This window comes from Arvicola amphibius, chromosome 18 (assembly GCF_903992535.2).
Source record: "Arvicola amphibius chromosome 18, mArvAmp1.2, whole genome shotgun sequence".
Taxonomy (NCBI): domain Eukaryota; kingdom Metazoa; phylum Chordata; class Mammalia; order Rodentia; family Cricetidae; genus Arvicola; species Arvicola amphibius.
The window spans coordinates 28588698-28616425 of NC_052064.1; the positions used below are offsets into that span (position 1 = coordinate 28588698).

The window sequence follows — 27728 nt, forward strand, 5'->3', positions numbered from 1 at the left end:
GCTGACCTCCAGCTATGGCTGGAGTATGAGCCGTTCCCTAGAGGCTTGTATTTGAACACTTTGTGGAATCTTAGGAGGTGAGGCCTGGCTGGAAGAGGCAGGATGGTGTGGGGCAGGCATTGAGAGCTACAGTCCAGCCTCATTTCTGCTCCCAGTTCTGATCCTAGTTTGCTGGGATAGGAGGGGATCTCATTACCTTCTACTGCCATGGGCTGCCTCGCCTTCCACAATATGATGGATGGTACCCACTGAAACCATAGGCAAATACAAACTCTTCCTTATTAAGCTGCCTCTCTCAGGTACTTTATCACGGTGACAACGGAGATAACTAACACACCTCCTAGCTGGAAACGAAAGGAGGACGGTACCAAGCATCTTACCAACATGGTACTCTGGCAGTAGGCATGAGTGTGGCTCTTCCTGTGATTCGCGAGAGGAAATGCAAAATAAATCTTATCAGAGTTCTGAAAATGAGAGAAAACAATAACTACAGTGAGCAAATAATTTCATCATTCAAGAACTTATGGTAATGGGAATAAATTATATATTATTGCTATTACTAAGAACCCATTGGTTGGGAATGGGAGGTAAAGAATAAGGAGGGAAAAGATTAAGTAAAAACTTAGTAGTCCAGAACTGTCAGGGAAGCACCAGGGTTAATGCATTCCTGTGTGTGTGTGTGTGTGTGTGTGTGTGTGTGTGTGTGTGATGATTTACCTTTTGTTTACTGTTTATGTTGTCTTGTTTTTGAGACAGGGTTTCATTTTTATACCAATGGCTGGTCCAGGATTTGATTTGCCATGTGAATCATGCTGGCCTCAGACTTTCAGTAATTCTCCTGCCTCTGCCTCCCTGGGATTAAGGGTGTTGCGTGCACCACATGCATGGCTGTGATATTTGAATCCTCAATCATTCTGGTTACTGAAAAGGTCCATAAGTAACAACCTAGGAACCAAAAGCCAGGCCACGGTCTGCAGGTACTGTTTCCTATATAAAACAATTCCTTAAATAAACACCAAATTCAAGCCCCAGAAGGGGAGAGGCAAAAACTGAGCTGAAACATTCTGCCACACTGGGGAACGAGGGCGCTAACAGAAAGTACCTCTAAGTAGCTGTACTGAAAAGATAAAGAGCCATACCTGAAATGGCTTCAGCTTGTCAGGCAAAGAACAACTTTAAAATCAATAAACTGAACGAATGCAAGCATATTTACATGCGTGTGCTAGCCTCGGTCACCCACGAGGAATGCTAACAGGGCAACCACTAGACTAACAGTCAGCGCACACAAGGTAGAAGCCAAAAGTCAGGCACGGATCGTTCTTTCCTGTGGGGTTTGTCTTACTTTCGAAAAGTTTAGTAAAGGGAAACTTCTCTGATCAGTGTCCTAATCAATAAACGGAAGAGAAACAGGATATCGTCGATTCTGTATCCTCCTACAGTAATTAGTTCAGACATTCCCTACCAACTGCTCAGATCTCCAAAAGAGAGCCTAGGAAAAGCAAAACAGTTCTAATAAAAAAAATGGAATATATCAAACATTTAGATCCAATTACTAAACCTTATGAAGGGCTGGGAGGAATATATTGAATGACAACAGAAATGTAGTCAGCAAAATCAAGCCAGGATGAAATCCCATCATAAGAAGTAACAGAAACCTTATTAATAAATTCCAAAGAAAATAAAGGAGTGGAAAATATACTGAAGAGGAATATCAAACATATCAAACAACAGTGATATAGCGCCTCATTAGGTGCTTAGCTAAATAAATTGAAAAACAAAGAAAAACGGGTCCAAATTTATGATAAAATAGGGAACTTGAACAGATTTGGTATTATTAAGGTATTCTTAGTAAATCGTGGGAAAATGCAATTTAAAAAAAAATTTTAAATTTTAAAGATAAATCTAAGAATCAGTCTGGACAGAAACAATGACAGAATACCTACATTATGAGCCACGTAGGACCATTTGGCTGCTTTCACTGGAACCCACGTGGGTGACCCTTAATGGAAAGAAAATGTAGTTACTTGCATATGAAATTACTTCCACATTAAAATTGTTCTTTTTTTGAATTCTGATAAATACTTATTAGCAATAACAAACACGTGGTTCCCTGAATATCGGCTACTTTGAAAGATGAGATCCAGAAACATGTTCTTTGTGCTTAACACGAACAAGCATTCCTATCAGAGTCTTTGACTTTGACCTCTCAACAGAAGGAAATGAGGATCGCTTTCCCCAAGGAAACTGCTGGAGTGAGAAGAACATGAGCACATTTGCCAAGCAAATGAAGTGCTGGTAACTCAGAAGGCTGGGTAGTAAACGATACTGAGAAACAAATACGTTATAAATAGCACAGCTCTTGCTTTTGGTGACTATCCGGAAAACAAGGGCGTGCAACTCTAAAACCTTTAATTTATCAACTTATTTCCAGCGCAAATTTTAATCAGTATCTTAACAATTTGCTTCCTTATGTTTCCCTTTCAAACCAAGAACTTGCTAGTACCACGACAGAGAAAAATTGGTAAATAATAGGACCAGGATACTTGAAGCATCCCAGTTTCCCAAATACTAACAGCTGTGCATAACAGCACGCGTATCGGAAACAACAGTGAAAAGATCCACGTTAAAAGTCACCATCACAAACCTGTGAGGTCAGAAATTATGGATGGCTTTTCCTCAAACTGCTTCGCTGGGTGTCTTATGAAGTGGTGATTCAACACCGACAACTTCTTCTTAGGTTTCTGAGTTATCTAGAAAGAACATTAACATAGTCTGCATCGTTTACAGCAGGATGGTTTGGTGAAGCACGGCTTCAAGTAATGAAGAGGCAGCATTTACTCTCCTCTGGACCAGGCACTGTCCTAAAACAGCATGGCATCAACACTCATCCTCACAAAAACGCTGACAGTACTTAGCTGCCTTTTTGTAAGAAACCAAGGCACAGAAAAATAGACATTTTCCTAAAGTCACACAGTTATTAAGATTTGGGGCTACAATGCTCTGTCACAATCAAACAGACCTCAAAAGCTCATGTTTTCTCCAGAAGGAGGATGAAGCCAGAGCCGTGGCTCTCAAAACCATTCCCACAGAACAGGTATTTACTGTAAAATGACCCAGGGGAAGGCAGCTGAAGATGAGAAGCCCCAGCTTCTTCCCAGCTCACAGCAGAAACTGAAGCTGGTGAACCCAAGGCCCTTAATCACGCTGAAGTCGACACGATTTCCTGTACAGGGTTCGGCGGGTGATCCCCGGGCTCTGTTAACTGGATAACTCGGAAACCTCGGTGGAACGGAGATCTCAGGACAGAAATGGCTCAACCTGGGGCCGTACACAGCTGATTCTCTGAAACCTCGGTGGAATGGAGATCTCAGGACAAATGGCTCAACTTGGGGCCGTACACAGCTGATTCTCTGAAACCTGGGTGGAACGGAGATCTCAGGACAGAAATGGCTTGACCCGGGCCAGTACACAGCTGATTCTCTGGTGAGTGAGTTACTGAGAACGGCATGCATTCTGATCTTACCAATACGCCGAAGATAACTTTAAAAGGCATTCAAGAGTACCTAATAGGATAGATTAGGATGCTCTCACATGTTACTAAGAAAACCCATTAGTCTGTCATAAATATTTCTCTTAAATTAGAAATGGGAGCTGGAGTGAGACACATCCAACTTCTGACCTGTGCATAGAGCTAAGAGGAGTCAGCTGCCGTTCTGGTCTTTATTTTCACCATTTCCTGAATGAATGGTCTATGCATTACATCAGAAGGAATAAAGACATTTCTATTTCAGAACTAATTCGCTTGATACAAGGATTCTGTTAGTATCCATGCTAAAATGGATGGAATCTGTGAGCGCTAACTAAAGCTTTCACTTCGCTAAAACACGCTTTCAGTTTCAAAACACCTACTTGCTTGGTATCGGCATCGATGAGATCGAAGAAGGCTCGGATTGTGGTCAACTGTAACTGCTTACACCTAGAACGGAAAGGAAGTGTTACGGATACAATGTTCATAAAACACTGGCCTTATCTCAGTGCTACTGAGGTGGCACAGCGGAAGACAAAATCTATGTTAGAAATTATTGAATCTTCTTTTGTGAGAATTTTATACCTTTGGTCATATCTACCCCTTGTTTCCTCCCCAGTTCTCCCTACAACCCCCCACATCATCTCTCCATCTCAACTTCATGTCCTCTTCTTAAATTTAATTCATTTCTTTTAACTCCCTAAACCCAATCAGTCCCACCCACCCATGCATTAGGACGGGTAAACCCTAAGGGAACGGGAATTCTACTGGTCACCCTACCGCCAAAGACAAGCGACTCTCCCTCTCCCAGAAGCCACCAACTGCCAGTCTTGATGCAAGTACGCACAATTCTATCAATTAATGGATTATGTTCTATTGCTTTAATGCTGTGCACTAAGAAGGCACGCAACAAGTCACTCCTACTAAGTGTGTATATATCAAGGTTAACCTATAGAAGCAAAGCAAATGAAATCTTTCTGGATGCCTGACAGGAAAACGGCCTTTTGCTGCCCTGCCCACGTGACTTCCAGCTCCAGGCACACATGAGGCCTGCGCCACCCTACAACGCCTGCCCTGTGTGGACCCTGGAAGACTGCGGCTCGTCCAGACAGAGGAGGACAGAAGAGAATCTGACGGCCAGAGCGCAAGGAGCTAGAGACCCACATGTAACCTCTTACGTTTCTACTATTAGGGAGAGATCTGATTTCTGGTTGGTTTCCATTGTTCTCCACAGCAGCCATCACAAAACTGTATCAGAGCGCAGTGATTGTCTGGGAGCTCTGACTGTCCTCTCGGGGGGACATCTGACTCTGCCAAGCTAAGACAAACCCTAAAGTTTAGTATTTGATGTTGGTGCCATTGGGAGTGATGTTAATTGTGTTTCAGAAGACGATGTTACGGATTGTCAGGTCCAACAAGCAAGAGCCGAGTGTTGAGCTCGAACCTCTATTAATCTTTTCACTCTGGGACTTAATTATGGGTCAAAAAAATAAACCAAAGACTGCATTAGTGAGAACGAAGGAATACGACAAACCACCAGTGTAAGTTATAACGTACCACACGATGGAGAGATGGTCTGTGGAGACCCAGGTCTTAGGCACTGCTGAGCTCTAAAAGGAAAAGAAAAGAAATTCAAGTACATTACAATTCGCTGGATCTCTCATACACTAATATTTAGAAACATGTGTTAAAAGTTTCACTATACGTCTTTAATTAAAATGATCTATTTTTTTTATAAAAGGTGATCCTAATATATTATTCCATGCATAATATCACCCCGTATATGTTATTTCTGGTTCTCAAACTTATATTACCTTTTAAAAATTAATATATCCAAAGAGCCTATATTGAGGTTTTAATATCTAACATTTTAAAGGCACAATTAAAAACTTGAGCTTAATATTCCTTTAATAAAGAATCTTATTAAAGTTATTAAGTAAAATTTTTACTTTTACATGAATGTAGATGTTCCAATAGATAGTTCAGGGTTTTAGTTTTGACTGAACTGCTACTTGGGGGGCTCTGAGATATGGCTTGATAAGCAGGGGTGTGCTGAAAAATATTAGCATGTAGTATTTATTATATGTATTAACTACATATGCATATATGTATAATTTATTATATGGATTAACTACAAGTAAGGAGTTTGATTATGACATTTCCACATTTGCATAAGAGATTCATCATTTTCATACTCTATAACTCTTAATCATCCCACCCCTCTTATTGATGGGTTTATAGACACTTTATATATTTAGGAACTACTGCTCATAAATTACTAAAAAATCTGACACCAGAGTGCTCTGTGGTTCTAAGATTTTACTGGCCACTGAGCAGAATAATAGCTCAACCTGGTAGGTAGCATTTACCATTATCAAGTGAATAAATGTGCTTTATCTTCTGATGTGGAATTCCCCTCTATATGCTGTGATTACCATTAATGAATCAAGAAAACTGGCTTGGCCTGATGGGGTAGAATAGAGGTAGGTGGGGAAAACTAAATTGAATGCTGGGAGGAAGGAGGTGGTGATTCAGAGAGAAGCCATGTAAGCCCTGCCAGAGCTGGAAGGAATTTTACCCAGTAAGCCACTGCCACGTAGTGATACACAGATAAATAGAAATGGGTTAAATTAATATGTAAGAGCCAGTAAGAAGCTAGAGCTATGGGCCAAGCAGTGATTCAATCAATACAGTTTCTGTGCGATTATTTCGGGGCTAAGCATCCGCAACAAACTAGTGGCCTCCTCCTACAATTTTGTTTGGCTTGGTAAAGGCACCACAAACATCCCTCTCAGGCCCAGAGAACACTGCAGAAGAAGGGCAGGAAGAACACGGGAGCCCCACTCAGGGGGAACATCTGTGAAAAGCCACCTTCTAGGCAGGACACAGCCAGTGCAAGCTGTGGCTACTGACAAGACCAGCCCTGCTGACAGTCAGCTATGGATGGAGAAGAAGCTCACGGGGCCCTAGCCCTACTGCTTAGTCATTGACTACTGACAGATTCTGGACGAGGCATTCCGTTGTGTGCCTACAGGAAGACCACTGGGCTCCAATGGATAGACTCAGACTTGTGGTCACACAGACAGCCCTTGTGGGGCACAAATCACACACAAGGCATGAATATGGGGTAGAGATTTGTGGGGAAGGAGGTCGGTAGGAGTGGGAGGGCGATAAGAGGCCAGGGGAGTCATCAGAATACATCATATTCACTTATGAAACTGTTAATGAATGAAATTAATAAAAAATGCAGGCATTTTATAAGGGTGGTTGCTCATGGAACCATTAATTGTACACTAAAAGGCATTTATTCTGCTCTACAGCAAATAACATGGCTTAATCCCTCGGCCTCTCTTTTTTAAGACACAATAGCATTTCCTTTCATGGTGAACAGAAGCCACGGGCGGGAGAAGCCACGGGCGGGAGAAGCCACGGGCGGGAGAAGCCACGGGCGGGAGAAGCCACGGGCGGGAGAAGCCACGGGCGGGAGAAGCCACGGGCGGGAGAAGCCACGGGCGGGAGAAGCCACGGGCGGGAGAAGCCACGGGCGGGAGAAGCCACGGGCGGGAGAAGCCACGGGCGGGAGAAGCCACGGGCGGGAGAAGCCACGGGCGGGAGAAGCCACGGGCGGGAGAAGCCACGGGCGGGAGAAGCCACGGGCGGGAGAAGCCACGGGCGGGAGAAGCCACGGGCGGGAGAAGCCACGGGCGGGAGAAGCCACGGGCGGGAGAAGCCACGGGCGCCCTTCCCTGTGCTGATTCCTCTCTCTCTGGTTGACCAGTGATGACTAACGAAAACTGGGAAGTAAAGCATTGCAGATGGGGTGTCTGGCATAAGCCTAGGTCCCTGAATCAGAAAACACACACTGCTCTATGCAGCAAAAGGCCATTTGTATTGATGATACTATTATCTATAATATATTATAGCAACGGAACACAATCAGTCTTAACTTCTTATCATTTTTGTAGTCCATGACTATAAAGTAACTCGACCACTCCTGTGACAAGCACTGAGAAACTGTCACTCCTTAATTGACTTTAATATCAGACTTGTAAACATGTGAGAAATTACGACGCATTTGAGAGTTAAAAAATAAAAGAGTTCTACAGACAGACACCTGTGGGGAAATCTGTTAGTAAAATCTTTTCATCAGAGAATACAGAAAGAGCGACAGCCACACATTATTAAAGAGATTAGAGCAGACAGGGACACACACTCATACGTCAGCGGACGCATGCGGGATCAAATGAGCAACGTTCTTCCACAGACAAGCATCAGCGTGCAGCGTGCTAACGCCATGCTGTGGGTCAACGATGGCGAGGAAGATATGTCTGATTTCATAAGACTTCATCACACGTTTACCGAGGAGCGACACTGGGTATTCTGAGGAGTCCCGGCAAACATCTGTCTGAAATACTCAGACATCAAAACCAAGAATCGCGCCACTAATAATGACGTCTGAGAGAATGATTGATTACCACGACAACTATCCTGGCTGGATCCTAATGTTTCCAGTTAGAAGAAAATGATAAGGATAGACCTGCATCCTAATTCCTCCTCTGGATAAGGCAACGAAGGATTCGGTTAGCAGCTCACTAACGGACAAACAGCAAGACAACAGCAGGGAAGTTACACAGAACAACTCAGAGACGAGACTTCCTACCACCATCGCCCCAAAGCACGGGGGACAGGCGGCCCCTCTAGAGAGGCTGTGCGTGCCTCTGCAGTGCAGATCTTCACCGCCGACGTCATGCTTACATGTCTAAGAAGTGCTGAAGGAAACTTCAGCCCACATTCCAAAGGTTAAGTATCCTAATTAAAGATCAAGCACTCAACGGCCTGGCAGGGAAGGGTAATTAATAATCAGCAAGTTAATCGGGGTTCTATTTGTACGTCAACTATCCAAGAGCGTTCTTTTACTGGCAGTTGGTAAATCTTTACTCAAAGCTAGCATTAGGAGGATGGGATGTGTCGGCCATTCTATTAGCAATACAGTTACATCACACAGACGTAACTGGAGTCCCCTGTGTTTGGTCCATACATTCTTACGGTTACACCTCTGATTAATGGATAGGGTCTTACTTTGGAGCCTATTACTTTCATTGATTTTCAAGGTTTCTCACGTCCTTTTTACTTTCTCGGGCAGAAGCATCCATGCGTCTGCTTTTCAACACCTCCATCTTCATTCGAATTTCCTCCCACATCCGCTCATGTGCGCGCCGTGCACACTTGCTCCACCCACCTGGCGCCCCTTTACGAGCATGGATACACTGCTTCCCTTCTGACGTTCCACTGTGTCTACTATATTACTAGATAGAACCTTTAAGATAGTTACCACGACAGATAAGGCACTGGTCTGATGGCTTAATTTTGGCAGAAAAGTCAGTCCTGAACGAACTTGGTAATCCCGGAATCCTCCAGCTATGGAAAGCGTAGTCAGATTTATATGCCGAGCATTTAAAATCCAATAGTTGTTTACAGTCATATAGAACTCTGGAAGGAAATGAAAGGGGAACACTGAAAACTAAGCCATTTCATGCAGCCATACTCACAATACTAACATTTTATCTGAATTTTTGTTTAAGCTGTTTGGTCTATAAATGATATTATTCACATTCCCATATTTGGAGGAAAAAAATTATTAGCTTTGCGTACAAGTCAGAGCATAAAAATCCACATCTGCAATGAGTTGAAGTGCACATACCGAGAGTTACCGAAGGTGTCAGTAAAGAGAAAGGCCACACTGAACCAGTTTTCAGTAAGTTCACATGCAAACACGTCTCTGCAGCCAACAAGACGGGCACCATCCAACACCATAACAAAGAAACCCTTGAGTTCCTTCAAAGAAGAGTTGTAGACATCCACGACACTAGAGCCATGATAGAAGCCCTGTTCACTCCCACCATACTGTATACATTAAATATGTGCATTCTGCATACGAATTACCCTCAATAAAGTAGTCTTCAAAAAAAGAAGACATTCACTTCTCCTGGTCACAGAAGTGCCCAGTCTTTCAAGGCTTAGCAACCCTGTGTTGGACAAGCGTCACCCCACATCACTATGTAAGCTCCTATGATACAACCTATCATAACAGCGACATATGAATTTTAGGATCCCACTTCTGAAGAAAATCTCAGGCTTAGGGTTCCACCTGTTAAAGTTAGCAGCAAATTTAAAGTGAGGGGCTTCCAGGCAGATTTTCACTGTATCTACTAAAGCTAGGAAGTCTGTGGATCACTAAACTGAAATCAGGAAACAGAGCCCTAATTTCTTTTTCTCCGCATCAAACTCCATCAGATCCCATTCATGCCTTCAAACATTTGGTACGTAAAGCCCTCCTCATTAAAGATCTCAACAGTATTTATCTGAGACATCACCAAGTCTACTGAACTCTGACATCTAGAGGACCTGGGAAAATATCAATGAAACTAAGTATTAAAGTCTAAATATTAAAACCAAAAACAGTTATGAAGCCACTACATGAAGTATTTTCTATGCTTTCCTTGACAGACCATTGAGATGACATCATGTGGAGTTAAATTAAGGATTCTCAGAGTCTTCAAAGTTAGCCCTAGATTGTGAGAACACACAAAAGCAGACCATGGGTCCCACTGCTGTGGTACCTTCTCTCTCTCTTCCCAAGCTAATTCTATCTGACATCTCAAGAACCTTGTACGAATATCCGAGCTCCACCAAAGACCCACATGTTGTCATAGTTCACTGTGGGCTCGTGTGCACCGCTCTTACAATAAAGACATGTAAGAGGCCAACGCCGGCCCTGGAAAGAGCTTGGCACACAGGAGCCGGGCATGGTGCTGCAAACTGGTAAACCCAGCCATGAGGAGGCAGGAAGATCAGGATTGTAAGGGGGCTACATGAACACTCTCCAAAAGAAAATAAACGGTCAACCAAGAGGTTTCATTTCCGGAATCATGATCTGAGCATAGGAGCATGAGCCACGAGGAGAAAGGCTGTTTGGTGTGTGCATCCCGTCCCTGTGAGGAGGGGGTGTGGTCAGAGATGACCCTGGAAGAGCAGGCCCAGGGCAGGACCACTTTTGCGTTTAAAGGTAGTATTTCTACCAAGTATAAAAGGGGCCGTCTGTTTCTGGAAGTCATATGTACCTCTCAAAAACATGAAACCCTTCACTACTTAAATACTTTTTCCATTCTAATTCTGATTTAAAGAAATAAGAAACCAGAAAGTTGAAAGAGACTGGGCTTCCTCTAACTCAGGAAAAGCATCCTAAGCTTAGGAATCCCTTTCAAAGGTGATCATTGTTATCAATGATTCAAGCCTGACAGTACTGAAAATACATTTCTTCTTCGGGGGATGCAGATATAGTTCAAGGGTGTGATTTTGTTTGTTTGTTTGCTTGTTTTTGCTTTTGTTTAGGTTTTGGGTTTTCTTTTTTTTGAGACAGGGTTCTCTAACAGCCCTGGCTGTCCTGGAACTCGCTCTGTAGAGCAGGCTGGCCTTGAACTCACAGAGATTCAACTGCATCTGCTTCCCAAGTGCTGGTGTGTAAGCAAATACAAGGCTCCATTTGCCATCAATAGCCTACTACTGAGAGGCAGAAAATACTGGGAGAAATGACTAGAATTGGGTAGCATCTGGGAAGCAACATGGAAAGTAAGCGCAATGAAAAACTCCATGGAATCTTCGAGTAACTCTATCAAAGCCTCCTGGCAATGGGAAACAGAGTCTGAACTGGCCATCTTCTGTAACAGGCAAGACCTCAAGTGGAGGATTTGGAATATAAGCCCAGCGACAAAACCTTTGATCTACAGTTTGTACCGCCTGCAGAGTGTTCTGGGACCAGAGCCTAGCAGAACCCTCATCAAAGAGATCAGAACCACTTCAGCATCAACTGATGGAACAGATGTAGAGTCCCACAGCCAAACATTAGGCAAAGCATGGGGAGTCCTGTGGAGGAGGGGGAGGAAGGATAGGAGGAGCCAGAGGGGTCAGGGACATCACAAGAACATGGCCCACAGAATCAACTGACAGGGACTCACTGCAGAGATCGGGGAGCCTATAGGATCTGACCTAGGTCCTCTGCATATATGTTATAGCTGAGTAGCTTGGTGTTCTTGTAGGATTCCTAACAGTAGAAGCATGGCTGTCTCTGACTCCTCTCTCTACTTATGGGACCTATTTCCTCCTCCTAGGTTGCCGTATCCTGCCTTGATGGGATCGTCTGTATCTGGTCTTATTCGAGAATGTTATGTGGTACTTGGTTGATGTCCCTGGGGGCCTCCTCTTTCCTGAGGGGAGGCAGAGCAGGTGTGGATCTGTGGGAGAGGGGAGGTAAGATGGAGAAACTGGGGAGAGGGGATGTAAAATATGAGAGAAGAACTTAAAATTTTTTAAAGGTCCTACTGCTGAAGAGGCCACACTATTCAGTCATAGAACATGGGGAAATCAAGCTGATACACACCTGGAAGCTTTGTCCCTGCTGGCTGTCTCTAATAAAGCTACAAGATGCTATACAAACTCTCAGAGGAGAAAGTCATTATCAACCACCCCCAGCTATGACCCCTGAAAGCTATAGAGATGATGGCCCTGGAAAGACAGGCTCACTGGTACAATAGTGGCAGGGACACCATGGGAGTAACCAATAACTTATTGATAAAATTTTAAATCCTGCTCCACAAGATGAAAGCCGTACTTTATACTATTACTGGGCTGGAAAACCTACGGCTAGATAGGTAGGTCACAGTCCCTAAGGGACTGCCTACTAATCTGCTGCTAAATGACATAATATCAAACTGACTCCTGCTGACTTACTATTTTAAGTGTATCTGGAATCATTTTTAACTTAACTACACGGCTCATCTCTATTGCAAAGTGCAACAGAAAGGGTAGCAACAAACCTGACTTTCAGTTTTTGATTCTTTCCCTAAATGGATACTCAGTCAACATTAGTAGCAGCAGCACAAGGATTTAAACAATTTTAATCACAAATCTCTTAATTTTATTACCGTGAGAATCTGATACGGCAAGTTTCAAACAAGTAACTCTTAAAAAAAAAAAAAAAAGAATCGTTCCCAAGAAAAACAAAGTAGGAGTTCTAGAACCTAGGGCTTAGCAAACACACATTAACCGGCCGGAAAGAGAAATCAATGCCATCCTCAATAATAAGCCTAGATTGAAAGACATGAGCGACACTGAGAACGGAAATGCTGGTGTGTAACTGGACAGCCTTGCACATGGATTAAACTCTCAGGAACTAGCTTCACCCTGACAGGAGGAGGGAGGTTTGAAGGTGCTCGTACTCACCCGTGATGAAACGGTCTAAGGGCATCACGGGGGCCACGTGAGGGGTGGCCTGGGTGACCAGAAGATTGATCAGATCTTGCTTAAAGTTTTTCAGCGTAAGCAATGCTCTGGCAACGAGGCCACCCATAGAATGACCAATGATTGTCACACTTGTGGGAGCAAATTCTTGACCCTATTTGAAAAAGGAAAGGAAGGGAGAAAGAAAAAAAAATCACCATGATAGAATTTTTTTAAATATTTATTTATTTATTTATTATGTATACAATATTCTGTCTGGTGCATGCCTGCAGGCCAGAAGAGGGCACCAGACCCCATTACAGATGGTTGTGAGTCACCATGTGGTTACCGGGAATTGAACTCAGGACCTTTGGAAGAGCAGGCAATGCTCTTAACCACTGAGCCATCTCTCCAGCCCTGATAGAATTCTTAGTATCATAGGAAAACTACTTAGTACTTCCACTTGCGTGTGAGCAGTATAGTAGCAACCATAAACCAGAGGAATATCCCTCAAAAGACAGAAAAATCTGTCTTCACACAGTTCTAAACAACAAGCAAATCCTCTTTTGGGTTGTATTACTTTTAACAGTTATACTTTTAGTTATGATTTTTCTGAACTGAAACTGGAGTTCTTGATTTAGTGAATCGCGTTTGTATTCATTTGCTAGGTAGCATACAATCTGAAGTATATTTAGTATAGAATAGAATATTGTTTTATATAAGGAATATATATATAATATATAAGGATATATAAGGAATATATAATGTATAAGAAATAAATGAAACTGAAAATAGTTTTAAAAGACAATTATAGCTGTTGAAGCAATACACCATCATATGGGTCTCTTTAAATTATTTCTCTACAGTGCACTTGAATTTAAAAAATAAAGCAGCGCCTTAAACATTTATCCACGGGTTATGTAACTCTTTTAAAAAGTATCGCCTTACAAATAATCTTTGCTGGGGTTGGAGAGATGTCTCAGAGGTTACTCTCACTGGTTCTTCAGAGGACTGGGGTTCAGCTGTCATCGCCCACATGGTGGATGAAGACAACAGTCTGTAACTCTAGTCCTAGGGGATCCAGTGCCCTCCTTCTGGCCTGCAGAGGCACCAGGCACACACATGCTACACAGACATACAAGCAGATAAAAAAATCCACATACCTAAAGTTAATTACTTTTAAAAAGCAATATCATCTTTATTATCAGGTGTGGTGGTACACATCTTTAATTCAAGCACTCAGGAGGCAGAGGCAAGCGGATCTCTGTGAGTTCGAGGCCAGCCTGGTCTACTTAGTGAGTTCGAGGCCAGCCAGAACTACATAGCGAGACCATCACAAAGACAAACAAGCTCATGTCAGCCGCGCTCCTTAATCTTCCTACTAAGCTGTAGACATGTCTCCCGCAACACTGGTCCTCCACATCTGTCTTTCCTTCAGTCGCTGCACGAAACAGAGCTGACCTGGAAGGCCTGGTGTTGCTATCCTCCTGGGACCTTATATTTCGGGAGGACTCTTGTCACTCTTTAGACAGTTCACAGTGCCCACGATGCAAGCAATACAGCTTATGATGAACACCTGTTGTCCTCCAGGCTAGATAGAACTCTGGTCTGTGTTAAGCAGACAGATCCAAAATTAGCTCTCGATAAAACCTTGGGGCACTGCGTCTCTGACTGCGCCCGTCCTAGGCAACCTTTCTCACTCTTTCTGTTGATGGAGGAATGAAGTCTGACTGTGTCCCCTGCCCCGTCGCTCCCACCTGTCTTCTTCCGATTTCTTCCTGTGAGCTTTTCCTCATGCGTTCTGTGTCCCTTCCCTGTGTGACAGTCCCAAGTCTGCTGTAAGCTGAGGTCCTGTGAACCCCACTAGCAAGCCAGCCTGCCTGGGGATGGCTTTGGGGTTCCTAGTGTTCTTCATGCTGAGGGCTGACCTACCTCTGCACCAGGTGGTCACTTTCAGTCTTCGGTGCTGCCCTCCTTTCTCTTTCCCCACCTCTTAATGGCTTGTGATCGGTTCTTTGAGATTCTCTCTCTCTCTCTCTCTCTCTCTCTCTCTCTTCTCTCTCTCTCTCTCATTGGCCACACTAATGTGATCTACTCCCCTGGCTGTAAATACATCTACCTTCAGTTAACCACCCACCAGCTAGCTAATCTCCACTGGAGTCCTCGCCTTGAACTCCTGTTGTGTAATTGCTGTACTGGTAATATCTCATGGATCTCACACTCAGTCTATCTTAAATTAGACTTTATCACCCCCAAGCCTTTTCCTTCTTCCTGTCCAAGGCAATTCAGTCCCTCCAGTTAGCCAAACAAAAAACTTGGAATCATTAACTCTTCTTTCTCCTTCATACGGAAATTTCACCTGCAATCTGCCAGACAAGTTTGCTGCCTCCACCTCTGATACTGTACCCATCTGCCTAACTCCCCAGTAAATTTAAAGCACTATTAGCCCTTGTGTGAGAGACTGCAACAAGGATTCTCTCTGGTCTCCCTGTCTCCACCCTTATTTCCCTCTAGTTTATCCTTGAAAATAACCAGAATGAAATCGTCCTACTAAAATTGAAGTAAGAACGTGTCACTGCCCAGTGGTTTTACCACCCTAGATAAAAGGGGGGAAACATTAAAATTGTCTACGTGTCTTTACAATCTATCTGACCACCCCAGCCACATTTTTGTTTTCTACATGGATATATTTACTTAGACTCTTGTGATTAATGAGGTTTTCTCTGCCCAGAATAGTCTTTCCATACCTGTACTTTATCCGTTCAATGAGTCTGTTTCTTCCTCTATTCTTCTGAAAGCTGATTTTGCTGTTGTTTTGAGATCAATAATTGTTATTTCTTAAATAAGGACTAGAATTTCACTGAAAGTCATTTTGCCCTAGGTTTTTCTTAGTGGCAAGATTTTCCATTAGAAACACACACACCTGACAGATACAGGGCTAACCAGATTTTCTGTTTCTTCTTATGTCAGCTTCTTAATTTATGTTATTTACAGTCATCAAAGTGTGCATATCCCTTCACTGTCCTCTTTGCAGGGGTAGACCCTGTAGAAACACACCATCACTAGTTCCTGAAAGCATTTTTCATTTTTTTCTCATTTTGTTTTCTCATTTTTCAAGTCAGTCTAGCCATAATTTACCAAGCTGTTGATCTTTCTGAAGAATCAACCATTGGCAGAAGTGAGTTTTTCTGTTGTTTTATTTATTTATTTATTTATTTTTTGGTTTTTTGAGACAGGGTTTCTCTGCAGCTTTAGAGACTGTCCTGGAACTAGCTCTTGTAGACCAGGTTGGTCTCGAACTCACAGAGATCCGCCTGCCTCTGCCTCCCAAGTGCTGGGATTAAAGGCATGCGCCACCACCGCCCGGCTTGTTTTATATTTCTTTAATTTTCACTTTCATCATGACTCCTTACTCTACCTGCTTTGGTAACTTTCTTTTCTCTCTGGCTTACAAAGGCTACAGCCTTCAGTCACGGACTTGAAACCTTACTTTAGAAGCATTCAAAAGCAGTATTTCTTTTTAACAATTACCCAATCATTTTTTTTAAAAAATATATTTTTTATTATGTATACAATATTCTTCTGCAGGCTAGAAGAGGGCACCAGACCTCATTACAGAGGGTTGTGAGTCACCATGTGGTTGCTGGGAATTGAACTCAGGACCTTCGGAAGAGCAGGCAATGCTCTTAACCACTGAACCATCTCTCCAGCCCCACAATTACCCAATCTTATAAATTCTTTTTTATTATTTGACGATTTTGTGCACATAAAAATGTTATAAATTCTGATATGTATTTTCATTTTAGTTCATCTCATAGTATCTTCAAATTTCACCTTTTTTGAAATGTTGGGTAATCTAGCAGTAATAGAAGTTTTTTTTTGTTTTTTTAATTTGGTTTTTCAAGACAGGGTTTCTCTGTATAACGGCCATGGCTATCCTGGAACTTGCTTTGTAGACCAGGCTGACCTCAGACTCACAGAGAACCCCCTGCCTTTGCCTTCTGAGTACTGAGATTAAAGGTGTGCGCCATCACCTGGCTAGAAGAATTTTTTTAGACTTTTTTTTTTTTACTTTTAATTTAACTTGCTATTTTCAGAAAATATACTACATTGCATAGTTTTAGTACTTTGAGGATTATTAATACCCGTGACCCATATATGGCCTGGCACAGAAGACACCTTAGTAAATGGTCACTGTGCCCTGAAAGAGAATGTTTCTATAGTTGCTGAGCACAGCATTCTATTATTACTAATAAACATGCAGCCAAGGTGGTGAAGTGTTCAAATCCAGAGTTTTACAGAACTCTTCTATCAGAAATTGGGAGAATTCGTGGTGAAATCACTCATACTAACTGTGCTAATAATGATAATTTCTTTCCTTGGTTCTACTGGATTTGGCTTTGTGAATCCGGAAGGATTGGAGGCATACAAGTGATTGCTTTGTTTCCTGGATGCATCGGCCCTTTTACAGTTATGAAATGTCTTTTTGTAGGGCCAGGACCTGAAGATGAAACTCAAAGTCTCTAAAAACGTCTACATTGACCCCTGATGAAATGCCTTTCCCTAATATTTATTGAACAGATAGTAATGTAGTCATTCTAGTTTTCGATTCGTTGTGTGGTATGTGCACACATGTGACTCAGGGGACAACCTGGGGAGGGGGCAGTTTCTTGTCTTCAAACATGTGGGCTCCAGGGACTGAAGAGAGGCCATCATGCTGGGCAGCCGGGGCCTTTACCCCCTAAGTCGCCTCACTGGCCCTCCAGCTTATCTCTCAATAAACCAGGAAACTGTAAATTCAACTTAGATCTTTAAAGTAGCACTGGATTGAAGACACCACATTTAAAAAAAAAAAAAAGTACTGCCATTTTTGTATTGCTTCACCTTCCACAATATAAACAAATACACTATTTAAAATCAAATGCATCCCTAAAAGAAGAAGACTACACTGCTGATCTGCATCTCTATCGCCTACCTTGTACAGTTTGAGGATTGTTTTGATGCATTCATGCACGAACTTGGTCTGCTTCTGAAGACTCCCGCCGTACAGTGCCACCAGCTCCTCGTTGAAGTTCACACTGAAGAAGTCGAAGTGGTACTTGAAGTCAATGTCCTCCGCTTTTCTCAGCGCAATGGAGCCGATGGAGCGGACTGGAGCGGAGCGGGGAGGAGAGAGCTCACTGTACGAGATACCCCGAATTCCTCCCACCTTGTTCTGAGAGGCTTTACTTTGTTTTGCTTTGTTGTTTTTTGTCTCCGAGACAGGGTTTTTCAGTGTGGCCCTGGCTGTCCCAGAACTCGCTCTGTAGACCAGGCTGGCCTCGAACTCAGATCTGCCTGCCGCTGTTGGGATTAAAGGCTGAGCTTTTGGGGCGAGGTGGGGGTTTACTGGGATCTGAGATCAGGGTCTTCATACAGGAAATGCTAACAGTTAGCAGCTGAGCTTCTAAGGTAATATGGTTACTGTGTACCACACTGAAGTAAGTTGTTTTTATTCATGATAGGGTTATTTATTTAAAGCTTCTCAATAGCTCAGATTATATATTATAAAGATTAAGAACACCTGCAAACCAATAGAGTATACTAGGGATTCACACTTAGGGATTAAGACTATAAAGAAAGTTTATGAAAATTGCTACCTTAAAACCAGAATTGTGGAAGTGTGTGTGCGTGTGTGTGTGCGTGGTGTGTGTGTGCGTGGTGTGTATGTGCGTGGTGTGTATGTGCGTGGTGTGTGTGTGTGCGTGGTGTGTGTGTGTGCGTGGTGTGTGTGTGTGCGTGGTGTGTGTGCGTGGTGTGTGTGTGCGTAGTGTGTGTGTGCGTGGTGTGTGTGTGCGTGGTGTGTGTGTGCGTGGTGTGTGTGTGCGTGGTGTGTGTGTGCGTGGTGTGTGTGTGCGTGGTGTGTGTGTGCGTGTGTGTGTGTAAGGGGAAAGCTTTAGTCATGAAGGAACACACAGGGTTTGCAGGGTGCTGCTGGCAAGTTTCCACTTCTCCGCTGAGGCTTTAGTCCTCTGTAAGTTCACTTTGTAATAACTTAAAGTGCATCACTTCAAGCGTGACAGCTAACAACAAAAATCAGATCACATCGTTTCTTACCCAAAGCACCTGTTTCACACCCCTCTCAAATAAACATTCAGTCTTTGCAGATCTTATACAGGTCATAGCGACCTCCCCAACTCGTCCCGTTCTTCTCTAGTCCTGTGACCTTCAGGGCACCGGACATATTCTTGCATCAGGAACTTCCCCACAAACAGTACTGCTCAAGCTCCCCTCAAACACCATCTCCCCGCCACAGCCTTTCCTGAACCCCCTCATCTAAACAGGTCTCCTTCCTATTACGTACCGTCTGCCACCTTCAGTGATTTATGGATTTATTTCTTGTAGCTTTTAATAATATTACTGAAACCTCCACTGGTGGCTGTCTTCCCTTAAGAAGATGGAGGGACTTGCTGTCTTGTTCTACTTGGGACCATCAATACCTAGAATACTCCCTGGCTCAGGACCAATAGGCCACAAGTGTTTTGTATATAAAAAAAAAAAAAATAAGGAATCGCTATACATGCTGAAACGATTGTGGGTTCATTATTTAACAATTCCTGGAATGTTCGTAAGAACCAACACAGACTCTGTGTGTAATGACTTACAGATTGGGATGTCTGCCTGTTAGGTCAGAAACTCCTGACATTCTCTAAGCCAACGCTGAATTTGGAGCCTGAACACATCACTTCTTTCTCCCCGCCATTCTGTAACCCCTCCATACTGCGACAGGCCTCCACCCTGGGAAAGACACTGATCTAGGCTCATTCAGCGCAATGTAAGGTACTGTTCTCCCTACTGAATGTTTCAGGTTCCACTCTCTGTAACTTCTTTTCCAATGTGAGCCTTTCTTCTGCTCGTCCTGAATACCTGGCTAATCTATGCACCCTGCCTGGTCCCATCTGCCTCTTCTCATCCTAAGCGGTCTTCATCTCTTCTTGTCTTTGTATTTCACTGTGTGTTTTCCAGTGGCTCTCCCAGGAGGTATCGGGACAAGCTTTTTCTCTATCCCTGCTTGATTCAGGCAGGACACACACCCTCCGAAGTCTGAATTTCACAGTGTTAACTCTGCTCTTCCAGCACCTACCTTGCTTGTAGCTGCCAGCATTACCAGGAAGGAAGAGAACAGGAATTCCTGTCAAAGGGAGGACTTTGTGCTCTTCGGCGTACGACCCTTCTCCATACAGATAGAGCTCGTAGGATGGATAGCGTTTTGTCAGCTTCTTCGGCAGTTCGATTTTCTACAGAAAGGAAGTAATAAATAAGTCCACTTTAATCACTTTTGTTAATACAACTCAGATTCAATGCAAACGTAAACTACAGAATTTTGAAATCGTGCGACAGAAAAAGATTAGCAACAATATTAAGCACACTCGATGCACAAAGCAAGTTCTCCTTGCCGTGTTTCAAGCAGGAGATTTCTCTTAAATTATGTGGATCTTGAATGGTGTAAACTTCAAACACGTATGGTTGACATTCTAGCACATGCCCATCAGTCTAAACAATGCCTGACAATGGCTATATGTCACTGGTATACGTCAGAAAGTTTCACATAAGCATAATTGGGAATGCATGTTATTTAGAGTCAGTTATTAATTATACTTTAAAACGATGGTATAAGGCCGGGCGGCGGTGGCACACGCCTTTAATCCCAGCACTCAGGAGGCAGGGGCAGACGGATCTCTGTGAGTTCGAGGCCAGCCTGGTCTACAAGAGCTAGTTCCAGGACAGGCTCCAAAGCCAGAGAAACCCTGTCTCAAACTCCCCCCCCCCCCAAAAAAAGATGGTAAACGCTTTCCACGATCAAATCAATTCATTTTGTAATTTTATACTCCTTTCTAAAGTATCTCCTTTTACTCAGGCCCCTACGTACTGCACATTCATTCTTGTGTGTGTGCACGTGCGCGTGGAAGCCAGAGGTCAACATCGGGTATCTTCCTCAACTGTTCTCCACCTGAACCTGGAGGTCACAGATTCAGCTAGACTGCCTGGCCTACCTCTGCTTCCCCGGCGCTGGGATTACAAACACAGACGACCCCGTCCAGCTATGTATCTGTGCTGTGGATGAGCTCCAGCCTCCCTCGTGATGGCAAGGCAAGCCCTTCATCTGAGCAACCATTTCCACAGCCCCAGGAAGTTGACTTGACAATGAAACCTCTCAGCGTTTTAACAAAATTACCTGAACCTGACAACGAAGTCTTGATCAAGAGATGAACAGTCCTCTGACCACTGAATTAGCATCTCTTCCAGAAGACTGTTCATCAAAGATGTTGCAAAGTGTAAGCTCTTCTGATCCCACCCCCCTTTGAGGCTGGTTATCACTACGTAGGCTCAGCTGTCCTGACTCGCTACCGTGCTACCCCCGTGTTCCCTAGCGAGTGTTGGGAATGACAGGCGTACATCATCCTACCTGGTGTTTCCTTTCTTTCTCTTTTTAATAACAGAAATTATTAACAACAAGTCATTAGGCGCTGGAGAGATGGCTCCGCGGTTAAGAGCACTGACTGCTCTTCCAGAGGACCCAGGTTCAATTCCCAGCACCCACATGGCAGCTTGCAACTGTCTGTAACTCCAGTTCCAGGAGATCTGTCATCCTCACACAGACATGCAGGCAAAACACCAGTGCACATACAATGAAAATAAAGTTTAAAAAAGTGTGCCACTTTCAAAAACAACAATTATACTGAATCATAGATTTAAGCAGTATCAATACATCAATAATCTAGCAATGTCAAACATATACGTAACTTGATGAACTATTTTACCATATAAATTTCAAAACCTGTAAATGTTAATACTGCTGCTGAAAAATTCCAAAAAAGAAATCTAATCACTTGTGTAGATGCCAGACTATTCCTTTGAGGATATTACCATAATCTGGGCCAACCACACCCCAGAGGCATCTACAGGACTGCTATGTGCCTATTACTTAAGGGATGAGCACTTTCAATTGCCTTCTCCAACACACCAAATACAGAAAAGCCAACGCTATTTGCTGTATAAGCACACTGGTACTTGAAGTCAAATTAGTTCCAATAATTTATGCAGAGTGCAAGTAAAAACAAAATGATGCGCTATTTTATTTAATGGCATACAAACCAAGCAAAAAGAAAATATAACAGAATGAAGAAATAATTCCTGAACTGCTCCCAAATAAGGACACAATTTGATGCAATGGCACATGCATAATAGATCATTACTTTCTAGTTTAGTAGACAATGATGTAGGTGGGTCATCTGTCTATGTGTTACTTTCATTGGTTAATAAAGAAACTGCATTGGCCCTTTAACAGGACAGAAAATTAGGTAGGCGGAGTAAACAGAACAGGATGCTGGGAAGAAGGCAGTGAGGCAGACGCTTCAGGCAGTCGCCATAGTGAGTCGCCATGCTTCTCCTCTCCAAGACAGAGGCAGGTTAAGATCTCTCCTGGTAAGCGACCACCTCGTGGTGCTACACAGATTACTAAATATGGGTTAAAGGAAGACGTGAGAATTAACCAATAAGAGGCTGAAACTAATGGGCCAGGCAGTGTTTAAATGAATACAGTTTCCGTGTAATTATTTGGGTAAAGCTAGCCGGGTGGCCGGACGCAGCCCACCGCTCCATCTACAAGACAAAGTTTGAGTTAAGCTGAATATTAATTCAGAAAACAAGAAACTACCAAATATATCTAAAAAGAAATAAAGACGAAAAGCAGGTAAGATATATTGGCATATTTAACAGCATATTATTTTAAGGGCAATTTTGTTATAAAAATATTAATATGAAAAATTAACTATATATTAAAAACATACAGGTGGGGGAAGGTAGGGAGATGGGGAGTCAACAGTGGGGAGCAGAAAGGGAAGCAAGAACGGTAGGCAAATGGCAAAACGACATCAGGCAGGCAGAGTGCAAGTGAGTGTCCAGAAGACAAGAGGCAGCGAAAGCGCCTGACGATGTGTGAACCCACAGAAGGGATGCCGAGGAGAAAAAGGAAGCATAGAGAAACCAGCTAAAAGGCTCCAGGATAAATCATCTTATATGGACAGTTTAAAACAAGCAGACTCTCACCCACAAGCGCCCTTTAATGAAGACCGGCGACCCTTCACATGACGTATTACATCCGGGATGCCGACCCTGCTGTCGGCCGTGCCTTTACTGCCCCCTCACATACAGTCTGCATCACCAACTTACACCCCTTCCAAAAGACAAGCGTCCTAACAACCCCTCACCTGCTAAAGGATGCTGCCTTAAGGAGACAGAGGCCTTATTTTATAGTGTATGTGTGTGTGTGAGTGTGTGTGTGCGCGCGCACGCGCGTCTATCTTTCATCTGTAAAGAAAAATGATAAAAGTTTGATAGTCATGATATAACCAAAAAGGAAAAAGTATGTATCAAAATAAATGCAACTTTGAAGCTCTTCCTAGGCGCTCTCAGCCCTTGGCGGTGGCTACTCCTAAGAGCAGTACTAGGGACTCCTGTTTGATAAAGAACGGGCTAAAACACCTAGACATAATAAAACCTTTCAGACAGGCCTTTCTTCTTGTCAGAATCTCTCCACTACAATCCAGTCCATACTGCTACCAAAATTTCTTGATAAAACACATACCCCATGTGTTTCCATACTGTACACACAAAGCATAAATACTTCAGAGGAGGGAGCTTTTAAAATTTGATTCTGACATCTGCCTCATTCTTATAACTTATACAGGCCATGTTTTAAAATTTGGGTTTAATATATTTGTTTTTTTTTTTTCAATTTTGAAAGGACAGGCAATAAAAAGAATGTCTCTTACTCAATGCCCTGCAGCTATCCAGTTCCCCCATCCCAGACGACAACCAACGTTAATCAACTTATGTGTACTGCCAAATATTTTGGATACATACAGGTGAATATTTTTTAAATATTTATTTATTATGTATACAATATTCTGTCTGTGTGTATGCCTGCAGGCCAGAAGAGGGCACCAGACCTCATTGCAGATGATTGTAAGCCACCATGTGGTTGCTGGGAATTGAACTCAGGACTTTTGGAAGAGCAGGCAATGCTCTTAACCGCTGAGCCATCTCTCCAGCCCCCCAGGCGAATATGTTTATAGATTATTTTCTCCCCTCAACATCAGTAGTATTATAAATGTTGACCAGATAATATGTTCTGATGCCTGCCTTCCTTCCACTGTATCCTAACCATAGACCTATATGACCAAATTCATAGCCTGCCACCAATTCATTTAGTTTTCATATTTTACGTTTTGCCTGCATGGTACCATGGAGCCAGAAGAGGGTGTCGCACCCCCGGGAACTGGAGCTAAGTATGGTTGTAAGACATCATGTGGGTTCTAGGAACTATTCCCGGGCTCTCTGCAAGAGCCGCAAGGGCCTCGCCTCTGAGCCATCTCTTCAGCCCCTCAATTCTCATCTTTTCAAAAGCCTTTGAAAACCCAGTACAAACAAGGATACTCTCTCTTCTCCAAAGAGTCTCGTACATAGACTCTTGTTACATTTATAACTCGTTTTTAGATTCCTGTCTCTTCTTTTTGTTAAAATATAAACATGACAGGGATAGGGGCTTCTATCACAAATTCCCTCATGCCAAGTATACCCAGTCATTCAATAAATGACTGTCTAAACACCAGCACGTGTTATTTTTAAATGTGATTTATGTTTTCCGCATCAGCATTTCCTTTCAGAGAGCAATCATTAGGTCGCATCCACAAACAGAGCCCAGTGAGAGAAAAGAACTCGGCTGTTTCTTCTCAAATTCTACAGTTAGCCTAAAATTACGTACAGCCAGACAACAGTGTGGCCCTGCTGGCATTATAAGGCAGGAAGCTTTAAGTGACGTGGTAGACTTAAGCTCTGACCGAGGAACTCCAAATCAGAGCACCCAGGAAATTACAGGAAAGAAACCATTTTTTTTTTCCTTTTTTGAGACAGAGTTTCTCTGTATAGATAATGAACAATGTTAAACTCAAAAGTTCATTTTTTGCAGAGTTCCAAATTCCTCTCTCACTTGAAGGAAAGAAGGAATGCCACTGATCATTTTCCGATGACGAAGAAAGATACAAATAAGCAATGTTTTTAAAAGAAAGAAAAGGCCTCAAGAAAGACGAAAACGCAATGAGGAGGACATGCCCACCAAGGGACACCAACCGTGAACAATCAGAAAGGTGCAGAAAACGCTGCTTCAAAAGGCAATCTATAAACTACTGGCGACATATAAGCTATCCTATGAAAACCATTTGGCTGTTAACTGAATGAGCTCGATTATCTTAAAAAATTTCATTATTTATTCCAAAGGGCTCATTTCTATAGGTACTTCTTAATTCTGTTTGTAAAATAATTCAACTCATTCAAAGGAAAAGGAAAAAAACAATCGTCTGCTAAAAATGTGTGCCACTGGGATTACTGCACTCAGAAATTAATGTGTCAGACTCGGAAAAGGCAATCAAACCAAACGAACGAAATACTCAGTACTCAACCAAAGGCCCAACAGCTCGTGTGTGTGAGAGACACTAATTTTCTCTTTCTAGTCAATTTCACGAGGCAGGCGATGCATCTGTGAGGTCCATATGCTTTGTGCCCAACAGGAAGGAAGGCGTTTCTACTACTGAAAATATTAAAATAGAGTCAATAATAAATGGAAGGCTCTTGTTCCAAAATAATTGCATTTTAACCAAAGTCTGCATTTAATACAGGGACTAAAGTGACCTACTTCAGTCTACTGAGAGTTTCCAAATTATTAAAGGCTAGGCAATAAAATGAAATTTAACTACTAAGATACGAATGCACAGAAACCAACATATCAGTTTATTGGCTTTGGAATTAGCACTAACTTGTTAAAATCTCCAAGAGCATCTGAAATCCAGTGTTCTCATTCCCTCATAGCCACGGATGCAAAATCAAGGTAAGAACTCTCTTCCTAGAAAATATCCATGGAAAAGGATGATCCTCGGCAAATTAAACCTCACCTTCTAAATGTAAATAAGAGAGGTATCAAACAGGCCTCTGTAAGGACCTAAACACAGAAGCAATCCTGATGTTCATTCTTCATCCTACAGGAAAATCTTCAATCATCTTAGAAGTATACTAAGAACGCACGTTATCAAAATCTATTGTGTATATTTTATAGGAGTTTTATAATAGATATTCCAAAATTAAGAGGTTCGTTTAGAAACCTTAACAAAATATCATCGGAGGGAAATCCCCCACCCCAGCAGCTGTGTAATCTGTCATCTCTTTCTACAGCTGGTCATGAATGAAATTCTAGATTCTACTACACAGAACAAATGAAGCAATTAATTGAAAGCATTCAAATTGAAACGGAAGAGGTGGGGGCGGTGAGAGGGGAGGCAGAGCCTGTTAAACCCAGTGAGAAAGCAAAATAGCAGCACGAAATTGAGTGCGCATGCAACTGATTTTAACAGGTATCTTAATAGACAGTGCAAGTCACCGGCTGTTCAGAGGCTTGCGAAAACAGGTACACACACCCACGGACTCAGAACCTACAGAACAGGTGGATCCGCAAAAATCTCCACAGGAGGGAACTAAACAGTGTTCAGTTTAATTATTCATCAGGGCAGCCTTTCACTTCACCCAGAGGTAAAACCCTGGAGCCTCTTTTTAGATCAGCCCTGGCAACTCTGCAGACACGGGGTTTCTTTCCAGAAAAGCAAAATCTGACATGTCCATCACTGGGCGCGAAGAGAATTCATCTCCATGCAAGCAAAGGAGTATCGGAGGATTGGGTTTAGGGACAGTATAGGAGGAGGACCGGGGATGGCTCTCCGGGGATGAGAGAGATGCACTGTCCAGCGGGTCAGAAGTCGGGGTCCCGGGTCTGGGAGAGCAGGAATGGGGGGCGAGGGGCCCCAGAGGCGAGCACAGGACGCCCTACCCGGCACGAGACAGGAGACTGGCTGCAAGTGCCCGGAGGGCTCCGACCCGGGATCGTTCGGGCTGAGCCCGAGGGGAGCGGGCGAGGAGCAGGTGAGGGAGGGCCGTACCTGGTACTCGGGGTACTCAAACATGTAGCTCATGCTGCACTTGTTCTCCTCGAAGTCGAAGAAGACATCCCACAGCCCCAGGGTGGCCAGAAGCACCATGAAGACATAGAACGTCAGGTTCCAGAGGTTGACTGAGTGCAGGAACATGGTGCAGCTGAGCGCCTCCACGGCCGTCCAAGCCCAGCCGCCCAGACCCAGCCAGGGAAAAGCCGTCCGTGCCAAGCCGTGCCCAGCAGAGCTGCACGCGCCTGCGCGGAGCGCGCCAGCAGCCCCTCCCCTTCGCCCGCCGCTCAGCGCGCCTGCGCGCCGCCAGCCCGCGGCGCCGCCCACGGAGGAGGCGTTTGCAGCGGGAGCGCGAACGTGCGCCCGGAGAGATGGAGTGGGAAAGCGGGGTGGGCTGGGCTGGAGAGAAACGGGAGGGGGCGAGGGAAAAGGGAAATGGGGTGGGGAGGGAGGGAGGGAGGGAGGAAGGGAGGGAGGGAGGGTGGGAGCGCGGGATCCCAGAGGCAGGAGGGGGATGGACCGGGTGGGTATCAAAGCCATTGGCCAGGGCCAAGGATAACGCCCCGGAGTGCAGAGAATGTTTATGACCCAGTGTTGACTGGCCAAGGCAGGCGGGCAGCACATTAAAAGCTTGTCCAGTGGCTGTCACATCGCAGACATCTTTCCCTGAAACAGTTTTTTAAAAAATCCTTTCCTGTTCAATTTCGAACCGCCTCGGGTCTCCGCCGTCTCATCCCAAGCCTTCTTGGACCAGTTAGCTTGACTCGGGAGGAGACAAATCGCTTTCACCCGGCCTTTTAGACCACCAACTTGGGGCCCCGTTAGGTAATAACACTTGAAAGCACCGGCTCATTAAACCAAGACCCAGAGGAAACCCTGTTCTTGGTGGAAGTCTAAGT

General features: G+C 43.6%; 1 protein-coding gene across 2 annotated transcripts in view; it reads right to left on the bottom strand.

Annotated features, from left to right (window-relative positions):
- Pgap1 (post-GPI attachment to proteins inositol deacylase 1) overlaps positions 1-27043 on the bottom strand; it is a 65179-nt gene extending 38136 nt beyond the window's left edge. The window contains exons 1-10 of one of the 2 annotated variants that reach the window (XM_038315496.1): positions 26827-27043; positions 19926-20079; positions 17778-17953; positions 12806-12977; positions 8859-9016; positions 5084-5136; positions 3910-3976; positions 2645-2750; positions 1944-1999; positions 381-464 (exon numbers count right to left, since the gene is read on the bottom strand). In XM_038315496.1, the coding sequence (XP_038171424.1) occupies positions 381-464; positions 1944-1999; positions 2645-2750; positions 3910-3976; positions 5084-5136; positions 8859-9016; positions 12806-12977; positions 17778-17953; positions 19926-20079; positions 26827-26973 (1173 nt within the window). In that variant the 5' untranslated portion in view covers positions 26974-27043. Of the gene's footprint in view, positions 1-380; positions 465-1943; positions 2000-2644; positions 2751-3909; positions 3977-5083; positions 5137-8858; positions 9017-9227; positions 9346-12805; positions 12978-17777; positions 17954-19925; positions 20080-26826 lie in introns of those variants that run through there. The other variant, XM_038315497.1, reaches the window with a different exon arrangement.
- Between the last annotated feature and the right edge of the window lie 685 nt (positions 27044-27728).